Below are 15057 nucleotides of genomic sequence, written 5' to 3'. Positions count from 1 at the left end.
AATGTCTTATTCTTGTGTATGTCATTAGAATGTCTTATTCTTGTATGTCATTAGAATGTCTCATTCTTGTGTTTGTCATTAGAATGTCTTATTCTGGTGTATGTCATTAGCATGTCTCATTCTTGTGTTTGTCATTAGAATGTCTCATTCTTGTGTTTGTCATTAGAATGTCTCATTCTTGTGTATGTCATTAGAATGTCTTATTCTTGTGTTTGTCATTAGAATGTCTCATTCTTGTGTTTGTCATTAGAATGTCTCATTCTTGTGTTTGTCATTAGAATGTCTCATTCTTGTGTTTGTCATTAGAATGTCTCATTCTTGTGTTTGTCATTAGAATGTCTCATTCTTGTGTTTGTCATTAGAATGTCTTATTCTTGTGTTTGTCATTAGAATGTCTCATTCTTGTGTTTGTCATTAGAATGTCTTATTCTTGTGTTTGTCATTAGAATGTCTCATTCTTGTGTTTGTCATTAGAATGTCTTATTTTGTGATTGTCATTAGAATGTCTCATTCTTGTGTTTGTTATTAGAATGTCTCATTCTTGTGTTTGTCATTAGAATGTCTTATTCTTGTGTTTGTCATTAGAATGTCTTATTTTGTGATTGTCATTAGAATGTCTCATTCTTGTGTTTGTCATTAGAATGTCTTATTCTTGTGTTTGTCATTAGAATGTCTTATTCTGGTGTATGTCATTAGAATGTCTTATTCTTGTGTATGTCATTAGAATGTCTTATTCTTGTGTTTGTCATTAGAATGTCTTATTCTTGTGTATGTCATTAGAATGTCTTATTCTTGTATGTCATTAGAATGTCTCATTCTTGTGTTTGTCATTAGAATGTCTTATTCTGGTGTATGTCATTAGAATGTCTCATTCTTGTGTTTGTCATTAGAATGTCTCATTCTTGTGTTTGTCATTAGAATGTCTCATTCTTGTGTATGTCATTAGAATGTCTTATTCTTGTGTTTGTCATTAGAATGTCTTATTCTTGTGTATGTCATTAGAATGTCTTATTCTTGTGTATGTCATTAGAATGTCTTATTCTTGTGTTTGTCATTAGAATGTCTTATTCTTGTGTATGTCATTAGAATGTCTTATTCTTGTGTATGTCATTAGAATGTCTTATTCTTGTGTATGTCATTAGAATGTCTTATTCTTGTGTATGTCATTAGAATGTCTTATTCTTGTGTTTGTCATTAGAATGTCTTATTCTTGTGTATGTCATTAGAATGTCTTATTCTTGTGTATGTCATTAGAATGTCTTATTCTTGTGTATGTCATTAGAATGTCTAATTCTTGTGTTTGTCATTACTATGTCTTATTCTTGTATGTCATTAGAATGTCTTATTCTTGTGTATGTCATTAGAATGTCTTATTCTTGTGTTTGTCATTAGAATGTCTTATTCTTGTGTTTGTCATTAGAATGTCTTATTCTTGTGTTTGTCATTAGAATGTCTTATTCTTGTATGTCATTAGAATGTCTTATTCTTGTGTATGTCATTAGAATGTCTTATTCTTGTATGTCATTAGAATGTCTTATTCTTGTGTATGTCATTAGAATGTCTTATTCTTGTGTTTGTCATTAGAATGTCTTATTCTTGTGTATGTCATTAGAATGTCTTATTCTTGTGTATGTCATTAGAATGTTTTATTCTTGTGTATGTCATTAGAATGTCTTATTCTTGTGTTTGTCATTAGATTGTCTTATTCTTGTGTAAGTCATTAGAATGTCTTATTCTTGTGTATGTCATTAGAATGTCTTATTCTTGTGTATGTCATTAGAATGTCTTATTCTTGTGTATGTCATTAGAATGTCTTATTCTTGTATGTCATTAGAATGTCTTATTCTTGTGTATGTCATTAGAATGTCTTATTCTTGTGTTTGTCATTAGAATGTCTTATTCTTGTATGTCATTAGAATGTCTTATTCTTGTGTATGTCATTAGAATGTCTTATTCTTGTATGTCATTAGAATGTCTTATTCTTGTGTATGTCATTAGAATGTCTTATTCTTGTGTTTGTCATTAGAATGTCTTATTCTTGTGTTTGTCATTAGAATGTCTTATTCTTGTGTATGTCATTAGAATGTCTAATTCTTGTGTTTGTCATTAGAATGTCTTATTCTTGTGTATGTCATTAGAATGTCTTATTCTTGTGTTTGTCATTAGAATGTCTTATTCTTGTGTATGTCATTAGAATGTCTTATTCTTGTGTTTGTCATTAGAATGTCTTATTCTTGTGTATGTCATTAGAATGTCTTATTCTTGTGTTTGTCATTAGAATGTCTTATTCTTGTGTTTGTCATTAGAATGTCTTATTCTTGTGTATGTCATTAGAATGTCTTATTCTTGTGTTTGTCATTAGAATGTCTTATTCTTGTGTTTGTCATTAGAATGTCTTATTCTTGTATGTCATTAGAATGTCTTATTCTTGTGTATGTCATTAGAATGTCTTATTCTTGTATGTCATTAGAATGTCTTATTCTTGTGTATGTCATTAGAATGTCTTATTCTTGTGTTTGTCATTAGAATGTCTTATTCTTGTGTTTGTCATTAGAATGTCTTATTCTTGTATGTCATTAGAATGTCTTATTCTTGTGTATGTCATTAGAATGTCTTATTCTTGTATGTCATTAGAATGTCTTATTCTTGTGTATGTCATTAGAATGTCTTATTCTTGTGTTTGTCATTGGAATGTCTTATTCTTGTGTATGTCATTAGAATGTCTTATTCTTGTGTTTGTCATTAGAATGTCTTATTCTTGTGTTTGTCATTAGAATGTCTTATTCTGGTGTTTGTCATTAGAATGTCTTATTCTTGTGTATGTCATTAGAATGTCTTATTCTTGTGTTTGTCATTAGAATGTCTTATTCTGGTGTATGTCATTAGAATGTCTTATTCTTGTGTATGTCATTAGAATGTCTTATTCTTGTGTATGTCATTAGAATGTCTTATTCTTGTGTATGTCATTAGAATGTCTAATTCTTGTGTTTGTCATTAGAATGTCTTATTCTTGTATGTCATTAGAATGTCTTATTCTTGTGTATGTCATTAGAATGTCTTATTCTTGTGTTTGTCATTGGAATGTCTTATTCTTGTATGTCATTAGAATGTCTTATTCTTGTGTATGTCATTAGAATGTCTTATTCTTGTGTTTGTCATTAGAATGTCTTATTCTTGTGTATGTCATTAGAATGTCTTATTCTTGTGTATGTCATTAGAATGTCTAATTCTTGTGTTTGTCATTAGAATGTCTTATTCTTGTGTTTGTCATTAGAATGTCTTATTCTTGTGTTTGTCATTAGAATGTCTTATTCTTGTGTTTGTCATTAGAATGTCTTATTCTTGTGTATGTCATTAGAATGTCTTATTCTTGTGTTTGTCATTAGAATGTCTTATTCTTGTGTATGTCATTAGAATGTCTTATTCTTTAGTATGTCATTAGAATGTCTTATTCTTGTGTTTGTCATTAGAATGTCTTATTCTTGTATGTCATTAGAATGTCTTATTCTTGTGTATGTCATTAGAATGTCTTATTCTTGTATGTCATTAGAATGTCTTATTCTTGTGTATGTCATTAGAATGTCTTATTCTTGTGTTTGTCATTAGAATGTCTTATTCTTGTGTTTGTCATTAGAATGTCTTATTCTTGTATGTCATTAGAATGTCTTATTCTTGTGTATGTCATTAGAATGTCTTATTCTTGTATGTCATTAGAATGTCTTATTCTTGTGTATGTCATTAGAATGTCTTATTCTTGTGTTTGTCATTGGAATGTCTTATTCTTGTGTATGTCATTAGAATGTCTTATTCTTGTGTTTGTCATTAGAATGTCTTATTCTTGTGTTTGTCATTAGAATGTCTTATTCTGGTGTTTGTCATTAGAATGTCTTATTCTTGTGTATGTCATTAGAATGTCTTATTCTTGTGTTTGTCATTAGAATGTCTTATTCTGGTGTATGTCATTAGAATGTCTTATTCTTGTGTATGTCATTAGAATGTCTTATTCTTGTGTATGTCATTAGAATGTCTTATTCTTGTGTATGTCATTAGAATGTCTAATTCTTGTGTTTGTCATTAGAATGTCTTATTCTTGTATGTCATTAGAATGTCTTATTCTTGTGTATGTCATTAGAATGTCTTATTCTTGTGTTTGTCATTGGAATGTCTTATTCTTGTATGTCATTAGAATGTCTTATTCTTGTGTATGTCATTAGAATGTCTTATTCTTGTGTTTGTCATTAGAATGTCTTATTCTTGTGTATGTCATTAGAATGTCTTATTCTTGTGTATGTCATTAGAATGTCTAATTCTTGTGTTTGTCATTAGAATGTCTTATTCTTGTGTTTGTCATTAGAATGTCTTATTCTTGTGTTTGTCATTAGAATGTCTTATTCTTGTGTTTGTCATTAGAATGTCTTATTCTTGTGTATGTCATTAGAATGTCTTATTCTTGTGTTTGTCATTAGAATGTCTTATTCTTGTGTATGTCATTAGAATGTCTTATTCTTTAGTATGTCATTAGAATGTCTTATTCTTGTGTTTGTCATTAGAATGTCTTATTCTTGTATGTCATTAGAATGTCTTATTCTTGTGTATGTCATTAGAATGTCTTATTCTTGTATGTCATTAGAATGTCTTATTCTTTTGTATGTCATTAGAATGTCTTATTCTTGTATGTCATTAGAATGTCTCATTCTTGTGTATGTCATTAGAATGTCTTATTCTTGTGTTTGTCATTAGAATGTCTTATTCTTGTGTTTGTCATTAGAATGTCTTATTCTTGTGTTTGTCATTAGAATGTCTTATTCTTGTGTTTGTCATTAGAATGTCTTATTCTTGTGTTTGTCATTAGAATGTCTTATTCTGGTGTTTGTCATTAGAATGTCTTATTCTTGTGTTTGTCATTAGAATGTCTTATTCTTGTGTTTGTCATTAGAATGTCTTATTCTTGTGTTTGTCATTAGAATGTCTTATTCTTAGGGTTGTTAAGTAACGGATTACATGTAACGGGATTACGTAATCAGATTACAAAAAACAGGTAACTTGTAAAGTCTCAGGTTACATTTTAAAATGAGTAATCTGGATTACAGTAACGGATCTGAATGATGGGGGTTACATGCTGGATTACATTCTCCCCTTTGCCCTCATGAATTTTACAAATAAGTTATAAAACAAAACAATAAAATAATCAAGTCGAATCAGTGTAAAGTACTGCCACATCGCTTAAGTAAGATTCTGTTGTCCTTTTACTAATTTCATTGGCTCAATATTCTTGTCTAGTTATCAATGGTAAAACTTGTTTTATTTAATTAGAGAGTTTTGCTAAACAGTAATCCAAAAGTAACTGAAAGTAACTAGTAGTTACTTTTTAAATTGTGATAATCAGATTACGTTACTGACTACATTTTCTTTGCAAGTAACTTGTAACTGTAGGGGATTCCTTTTTAAAAGTAACCCTAACAACCCTGCTTATTCTTGTGTTTGTCATTAGAATGTCTTATTCTTGTGTTTGTCATTAGAATGTCTCATTCTTGTGTTTGTCATTAGAATGTCTTATTCTTGTGTTTGTCATTAGAATGTCTTATTCTTGTGTTTGTCATTAGAATGTCTTATTCTTGTGTATGTCATTAGAATGTCTTATTCTTGTGTTTGTCATTAGAATGTCTTATTCTTGTGTATGTCATTAGAATGTCTTATTCTGGTGTTTGTCATTAGAATGTCTTATTCTTGTGTTTGTCATTAGAATGTCTTATTCTTGTGTATGTCATTAGAATGCTTATTCTGGTGTTTGTCATTAGAATGTCTTATTCTTGTGTATGTCATTAGAATGTCTTATTCTTGTGTTTGTCATTAGAATGTCTTATTCTTGTGTTTGTCATTAGAATGTCTTATTCTTGTGTTTGTCATTAGAATGTCTTATTCTTGTGTTTGTCATTAGAATGTCTTATTCTTGTGTTTGTCATTAGAATGTCTCATTCTTGTGTTTGTCATTAGAATGTCTTATTCTTGTGTTTGTCATTAGAATGTCTTATTCTTGTGTTTGTCATTAGAATGTCTTATTCTCGTGTTTGTCATTAGAATGTCTTATTCTTGTGTTTGTCATTAGAATGTCTCATTCTTGTGTTTGTCATTAGAATGTCTTATTCTTGTGTTTGTCATTAGAATGTCTTATTCTTGTGTTTGTCATTAGAATGTCTTATTCTTGTGTTTGTCATTAGAATGTCTTATTCTTGTGTTTGTCATTAGAATGTCTCATTCTTGTGTTTGTCATTAGAATGTCTCATTCTTGTGTTTGTCATTAGAATGTCTTATTCTTGTGTTTGTCATTAGAATGTCTTATTCTTGTGTTTGTCATTAGAATGTCTTATTCTTGTGTTTGTCATTAGAATGTCTTATTCTTGTGTTTGTCATTAGAATGTCTTATTCTGGTGTTTGTCATTAGAATGTCTTATTCTGGTGTTTGTCATTAGAATGTCTTATTCTTCATGCAGATCTATTGCAATCGTGCTACTCTGATATGTGCCCAACGTAAACATTTGTCGGCACATCAAACACAAACACATTAATTATTAAATCCCTCGCATGTTTGCTGTCTGGCCACAGTTTCACCCATTGTGCTTTCATGCCAACTCCAATGTTGCACTATTTATATGTGTTATTTGTGCGTGCGTGCGTGCGTGCGTGCGTGCGTGCGTGCGTGTGTGTGTGTGTGTGTGTTTCCAGGCAGCTCTGGAGGCTCTAGATGATCTGAATCTGTTTGGAGCAAAAGGAGGACCGGATTCTGTTGTTCACACCCTGCACGACGACATCCAACACTGTGAGGTACATCCAACCACATCCAACCACATCCAACACTGTGAGGTACATCCAACCACATCCAACCACATCCAACACTGTGAGGTACATCCAACCACATCCAACCACATCCAACACTGTGAGGTACATCCAACCACATCCAACCACATCCAACACTGTGAGGTACATCCAACCAATAATCCAATAAGTAAAGCAGATGAACATGTGAGGTTTGAGCAACATTGAAATGTTCCGGTTTGGTGGTTCTGACCAAAGTGAAGTCCACACCATGACTACAACCTCTCCTCTCCTCTCCTCTCCCATGACTACTACATGACGTGAAGTTGTTTCTGTTTCTGCTCCTCTCCTCTCCTCTCCTCTCCTCTCCTCTCCTCTCCTCTCCTCTCCTCTCCTCTCCTCTCCTCTCCTCTCAGTCAGTCATCAGCTCCATGCTTCCCAGGGCGTCGACCTCCAAGGAGCTTGACGCAGGCGTGCTGTCAATCATCTCCTACCCCGCCTTTGCGGTGGAGGACATCGACATCATCAACATGACCAAGGAGGAGATCATCTCCAAGCTGCAGGTGATCACTCCTTATATGGGCACTGATTCCTTATATGGTCCAAACACGTATCAGAGAATATTAGAATAACATATGCTGAGTGATTATCATATTGTATTCATTACTAGTTTACTAGTAGTAGGAAAAAAGTGATTTTCTGCGATGGAAGCGTTTTTGGAAGTAGATTCCGAGATAAAGCTGTTTCTTTGCATCAGCAATGAATAGGAGCCTTCCTGATCATGGGATGTGTAGAAATAAAATTCCAAAACTATTTGATAGCTTAAACTATTTTGAAATTCAACACAATGTGTTTTAACTCTGTCTGTCTGTCTGTCCGTCCGTCCGTCCGTCCGTCCGTCCGTCTGTCCGTTTGTCTAGGGGAGGTATGGTTGTTGCCGTTTCCTCAGAGATGGACATAAGACCCCCAAAGAGGTAAGATACATTAATAATATCATATTTAATATATATATATATATTAACACGTTGACGTCCGAAATAGAATGGTGGTTGGTAGATTAGCCGTGACATTTCTATTATTGTATTGTGATCTGAGACATAATATTATGTTTATAAACATGACCCCGCAGCCCCTCCATCTTGAACAGCGCCGCTGTTTTTTCTTTTTTTTCCCCCCAGGCCAGTAACTCACCATGATTTTCTCGATTTCCGTTGGGATAGAATGGGGGTTTTGGCCGATCGTCGATGTCCCCGTGCGTTTCGCGTGCGCGATCCTTTCACGTAAATGTCCCCGCAAATAGTCCATGTGTGACTGAAGAACAGAACTGAAAAGTTTCGCTAGCATAGCCCCAAGCATGGCTGCAGGAGGAGCTCGAGTGTGTAGACAGTAAACGGATGGGTGGAAGGTGCCTTGGAGAAGGAGAGGCGCTGACGTCACCTCTGCTTCATGCACGGTCTGCATGAGCTATCAGTGCACGAGTGGTGACTAGGGAAGGTTAGACGATCGCCGATTTTCGGATCAAAAGCTTTTATTCCGGTTTTAAAGACAAAGTCCGGGAATGTACGACGTGGCTGAGAGTCCCTGGGGGGATGTGCGATATAGTACGGTTTTAACATTAAGGGGCTCCCCTTGGCTTAGAAGGTGTTAATAACAATAAGACCAGAAAGAAGCAATTCAGTTGTTGCATTTTCTCATTCACGCCAATGGGGTTTTAATACTGCTGAAGAGGAAAGTAACATTTAACTTTAAAGAGGAAGCAGAAAGGATCTACTATGAAACCATTGTTAATGTTATTATGAATATATTCATGTTCAGGACCCCATAGGATCTACTATGATGATATTATGAATGTATTCATGTTCAGGACCCCATAGGATCTACTATGATGTTATGATTGCAGTTTTGTATGAAAATGGTCACATCTTGTCTCTGTGTAAAGCTCGGTTTGACATCACTGTGATGTCAGGGGAACCACACTAACAGATTCCCTTTTATGCCCTTATATGGAGATCCCTGATGTCATCAATATTAAGACCATATCTAACAGGACTTCATATGGGAATGCCCATATATGGAGGCCACATCGGCCACATACCACAATAACAGAATCCATATATGGCCAAGACAGCCCATATCTGTGTGGCTGGTTCTACAGACAGGGATCTCCATGTATGGGCATAAAAGGGATTGTATGTATGAATGTACTCATGTTCAGGACCCCATAGGATCTACTATGAACAGTGTTATCATATTATTCATATTCCAGGACCCCAGTAGGACCTACTATGATGTTATTATTATTATATTCATATTCCAGGACCCCAGTAGGATCTACTATGATGTTATTATGAATGTATTCATATTCCAGGACCCCAGTAGGATCTACTATAAACAGTGTTATCATATTATTCATATTCCAGGACCCCAGTAGGATCTACTACGAGGCCAGTGAGCTCAAGCTGTTTGAGAACATCGAGAGTTATTATATTATTCATATTCCAGGACCCCAGTAGGATCTACTACGAGGCCAGTGAACTCAAGCTCTTTGAGAACATCGAGAGCGAGTGGCCGTTGTTCTGGACGTACCTGATCCTGGACGGGATCTTCAGCAACTGTCCTGAGCAGGTGGTGGAGTACCGAGAGGCTCTGGAGGCCATTATGATCAAACGGGATGGAATCTACCTGTTACCTCAGCTGTACACCGTTCCTCATGACAAGGTCTGTCTGTTTACTACTACTACCAGTAAGACTCCCTAATCGGGAGATAAGCGACCGTTGGTCGCTTATCTCCACAAATAGGCCAAAAGTTTGTTTTACCAATTATCAAGACATACGGGCAGTTGACAGTTTGCCATGGTTACTCATTGAAGTTGAATCTCCATATATGGAGATAACCTACGCATCACACTAAGTCTGACCTCACCAGCCCATATTTGGGCATGAGCAACTTATGTCTCCATATATGGAGATATGATGACATCACGCCACATCATCGGCTGAGGACTGTGTGTACAATACACAAACGAGCCCATACTGATGTCAGCAGTGTGATGTCATACTGATGCGGAGATATGAGCAGGGCAAAGGTGTGACGTGTGACGTGTGACCGACCGACGGACGGCCGGTGGAGGTTTTCATAGTAAACTGCTCCCTGACGGTCGCAACTACTACTACTACTACCAGTAAGACTCCCTAATACCGTTGGTCGCTTATCTCCACAAATATCACAACCTCCACCTCTCACGTCATACGGGTAGCCATAGTTACACCTGGAATGTTGAATCTCCATATATGGAGATAACCTACGCATCACACAAAGTCTGACCTCACCAGCCCATACTTGGGCATGGACGACTTATATCTCCATATACGGAGATGGCCATATATGGAGATACGATGACATCACAGAGTCCAAAGCTGATGATGTGGCGTGATGTCATACAATACACAAACAAGCCCTATATAAAGGGGCAATTCTCACCAGGGAAGAGAGCATTGCCTGGAATGTTGAATCTCCATATATGGAGATAACCTACGCATCACACAAAGTCTGACCTCACCAGCCCATACTTGGGCATGGACGACTTATATCTCCATATACGGAGATGGCCATATATGGAGATACGATGACATCACAGAGTCCACAGCTGATGATGTGGCGTGATGTCATACAATAAACAAACAAGCCCTATATACTGATGCGATACGATGACATCACAGAGTCCACAGCTGATGATGTGGCGTGATGTCATACAATAAACAAACAAGCCCTATATACTGATGCGGAGATATGAGCAGGGCAAAGGTGTGACGTGTGACGTGTGACCGACCGACCGACCGACCGACCGACCGACTGACCGACGGACGGCCGGTGGAGGTTTTCATAGTAAACTGCTCCCTGACGGTCGCAACTACTACTACTACTACCAGTAAGACTCCCTAATCGGGAGATAAGCGACCGTTGGTCGCGTATCTCCACAAATAGGCCAAAAAAATTGTTTTACCAATTATCAAGACATACGGGCAGTTGACAGTTTGCCATGGTTACTCATTGAAGTTGAATCTCCATATATGGAGATAACCTACGCATCACACTAAGTCTGACCTCACCAGCCCATATTTGGGCATGAGCAACTTATGTCTCCATATATGGAGATATGATGACATCACACAGTCCTCAGCCGATGATGTGGCGTGATGTCATACAATACACAAACGAGCCCTACAGTATAAAGGGGCAATTCTTGCCAGGAAAGAAGCATTTCTTCGACTCAGACCTTATCGCCAGGGTTGGCTTATAGCAGCTGTCGGTAGGACCATATATGGATTCTGTTAGTGTGGATCTCCTAACAGGGCATCATCTGGGATACAATCCCTTTTATGCCCATATATGGAGATCCCTAACAGAATCCCTTTCATGCCCATATATGGAGATCCCTAACAGAATCCCTTTTATGCCCATATATGGAGATCCCTAACAGCATCCCTTTTATGCCCATATATGGAGATCACTAACAGCTAACATAATCCCTTTTATGCCCATAAATGGAGATCCCTAACAGAATCCCTTTTATGCCCATATATGGAGATCCCTAACAGAATCCCTTTTATGCCCATATATTATGGAGAAATCCCTGCTCTGAGTATCTGACATCAGTGTGATGTCACCTGTTTATGCCCATATATGGAGATCCCTGCTCTGCGTATCTGGTTGCTATGGTAAACAGTTGGTTGCTAGGGGAAAAAAACATGGTTGCTATGGTAAACAGTTGGTTGCTAGGGTAAACAGTTGGTTGCTAGGGTAAAACCATGGTTGCTAAGGTGGTTGCTAACGTACACTAACAAACCAGCAACAACAGACTGTTGCCACAGCAACGTACACAAAGGTTTGTGTACACATGTGGTGTGATGTCATACTGATGCGGAGATATGAGCAGGGCAAAGGTGTGACGTGTGACGTGTGACCGACCGACGGACGGCCGGTGGAGGTTTTCATAGTAAACTGCTCCCTGACGGTCGCAACTACTACTACTACTACCAGTAAGACTCCCTAATACCGTTGGTCGCTTATCTCCACAAATATCACAACCTCCACCTCTCACGTCATACGGGTAGCCATAGTTACACCTGGAATGTTGAATCTCCATATATGGAGATAACCTACGCATCACACAAAGTCTGACCTCACCAGCCCATACTTGGGCATGGACGACTTATATCTCCATATACGGAGATGGCCATACAGGGTTTCCTGCAGGAAAAAGTCTTGACCAGGGGGGATCTCATGGCGCACGTGCAAAGCGCGTGCGCCGAAATTTTTTGATAATTAATTAATTAATTCGAGTAATTAATTCACTTAATTTTTTATATTAATTCTTATTTTTGCCCTATAAAAAACACATGAATGTGCCCATGATGACGGAAAACACAACTACATGCTATCATTCACATTTATTCAACATTGAATAGGCATTCAGGAGATACCAGCCCTTATGTTTTCTTCAAATGTAAACAAACATGGCTGCCATGTTTGAAAGATAGGGTTGGTATGGGGGTTAAACATGCAATTTCGCGATCGCGATCATGCCTAGTACATTGTTGGAGGTCCAAAAACTTTTTTTGAGAAAAAAATTTTTTTTGAAAAAAAAAAAAAAAAATTTTTTTTTTTTTTTTTAGTCCCTTGGGGGGGCGGGGGGGTTTTCAGGCCGGGCGGGGCGCCTGGCCTGTAAAGTGCTGCAGGAAACCCTGCCATATATGGAGATACGATGACATCACAGAGTCCACAGCTGATGATGTGGCGTGATGTCATACAATACACAAACAAGCCCTATATAAAGGGGCAATTCTCACCAGGGAAGAGAGCATTGCCTGGAATGTTGAATCTACATATATGGAGATTAGATAACCTACGCATCACACAAAGTCTGACCTCACCAGCCCATACTTGGGCATGGACGACTTATATCTCCATATACGGAGATGGCCATATATGGAGATACGATGACATCACAGAGTCCACAGCTGATGATGTGGCGTGATGTCATCTATCTATAAATGCGAGAAGTCTCTGTCTGTCTGTGTGTCTGTAATCCGCGTATCTCGAGAACCGTTCGTCCCACCGGCTTCAGATTCGGCACGCGCGTTCCCCGCCGCGGCACGGAGTGCAGTGCCGGGTCTCGACCCGACCCGACGCGCGGTTTTCCCGAACCGGCGCGAAACGTTCGGAATCTCCTTATGCGGGGTTGATTGTTGACATCAGGCTGTTCCGGAGGAAATCGGCGAAAGCTCTGACTCATTGTGACATCACTTCATAAAAGGCTCTGACATCACGTACGCCACATACATACACACATGAGTGTGTATGTATGTATGTAATCCGCGTATCTCGAGAACCGTTCGTCCCACGGGCACGCGCGTTCTCCATATATGGGCATAAACAGATATCTCCATATATGGACATAAATGGACAGAGGCAAACAGATGATCAAAGATCTCCATATATGGGCATAAAATGGACGCAGACAGACAGATACAGATATCTCCATATATGGGCATAAATGGACACAGGCAAACAGATGTTCAAAACGGGTCCTATGACAACAGGTATAATGAGGTTTGCATTAAAGGGGGAACCGGCACTGTGTCTGCAACACAGTTGGAGGCACAGACAGATACTCCATATATGGGCATAAAATGGACCCCGAACCGGCGCGAAACGTTCGGAATCTCCTTATGCGGGGTTGATTGTTGACATCAGGCTGTTCCGGAGGAAATCGGCGAAAGCTCTGACTCATTATGACATCACTTCATAAAAGGCTCTGACATCACGTACGCCACATGAGTCAACAAAAAATCTCTGTGAGTGTGTATGTATGTATGTAATCCGCGTATCTCGAGAACCGTTCGTCCCACGGGCACGCGCGTTCTCCATATATGGGCATAAAATGAATGCCCCCATATATGGGCATAAAATGGATTGCAGACAGACAGATACAGATATCTCCATATATGGACATAAATGGACAGAGGCAAACAGATGGTCAAAGATCTCCATATATGGGCATAAAATGGACGCAGACAGACAGATACAGATATCTCCATATATGGGCATAAATGGACACAGGCAAACAGATGTTCAAAACGGGTCCTATGACAACAGGTATGATGAGGTTTGCATTAAAGGGGGAACCGGCACTGTGTCTGCAACACAGTTGGAGGCACAGACAGATACTCCATATATGGGCATAAAATGGACGCAGATAGACAGATATCTCTATATATGGGCATAAAATGGACCCAGAACTATAACTGCAGTGATCTCCATATATGGACATAAAATGGACGCCGGCAGACAGACAGACAGATACAGATATCTCCATATATGGGCATAAATGGACACAGGCAGACAGATGGTCAAAACGGGTCCTATGAAAACAGGTATAATGGGGTTTGCTTTAAAGGGCGGGGCATTCATTCCCTATTTACATTGTTCCGAGTTGGCCAGGTCGCCGACTAGACGCTGGGCCGCCCGAAGGGCGGCCCAGCTTCTAGTACAATAAACAAACAAGCCCTATATACTGATGCGATACGATGACATCACAGAGTCCACAGCTGATGATGTGGCGTGATGTCATACAATAAACAAACAAGCCCTATATACTGATGCGGAGATATGAGCAGGGCAAAGGTGTGACGTGTGACGTGTGACCGACCGACGGACGGACGGCCGGTGGAGGTTTTCATAGTAAACTGCTCCCTGACGGTCGCAATTACTACTGTCTATTTCTACTACTATCTGTTACCTCAGCTGTACACCGTTCCTCATGACAAGGTCTGTCGTCTACTACTACTACTACTACTACTACTACTACTACTACTACTACTACTACTACTACTAATACTACTACTACTACTACTACTACTACTACTACTACTATTACTACTACTATCTGTTACCTCAGCTGTACACCGTTCCTCATGACAAGGTCTGTCTTCTACTACTACTACTACTACTACTACTACTACTACTACTACTACTACTACTACTACTACTACTACTACTTACTAACTCAGCTGTACACCATTCTCGTCTGTCTGTTTCGTACTTCCTACTGCTTTGAGATAGATTTTTATTCCCTTATTTTTTAGAGGTTAAAACAATATGTGGACTCCTCTGCAAGCCAAATGACTCGACCAGATCACAGCCCATATGGGGAAGATCTTGACGTCATTACCAGGACGTCA

At 38.1% G+C, this 15057-nt stretch overlaps 1 protein-coding gene across 1 annotated transcript in view; it reads left to right on the top strand.

Moving 5' to 3' along the window:
* LOC308282460 (phosphorylase b kinase regulatory subunit alpha, skeletal muscle isoform-like) overlaps positions 1 to 15057 on the top strand; it is a gene marked incomplete at both ends in the record, with an annotated part of 71051 nt that overhangs the window by 17879 nt on the left and 38115 nt on the right. The window contains 4 exons of the mRNA XM_080722806.1: positions 6724 to 6822; positions 7230 to 7376; positions 7734 to 7787; positions 9316 to 9531. Of these exons, the coding sequence (XP_080578932.1) occupies positions 6724 to 6822; positions 7230 to 7376; positions 7734 to 7787; positions 9316 to 9531 (516 nt within the window). The remainder of the gene's footprint in view (positions 1 to 6723; positions 6823 to 7229; positions 7377 to 7733; positions 7788 to 9315; positions 9532 to 15057) is intronic.

This window comes from Nannobrachium achirus (assembly GCF_963921795.1).
Source record: "Nannobrachium achirus genome assembly, chromosome: 3".
Classification (NCBI taxonomy): Eukaryota; Metazoa; Chordata; class Actinopteri; order Myctophiformes; family Myctophidae; genus Nannobrachium; species Nannobrachium achirus.
The sequence above is the reverse complement of the archived record's forward strand: the minus strand, read 5'-3'. Positions and strand labels throughout refer to the sequence as shown.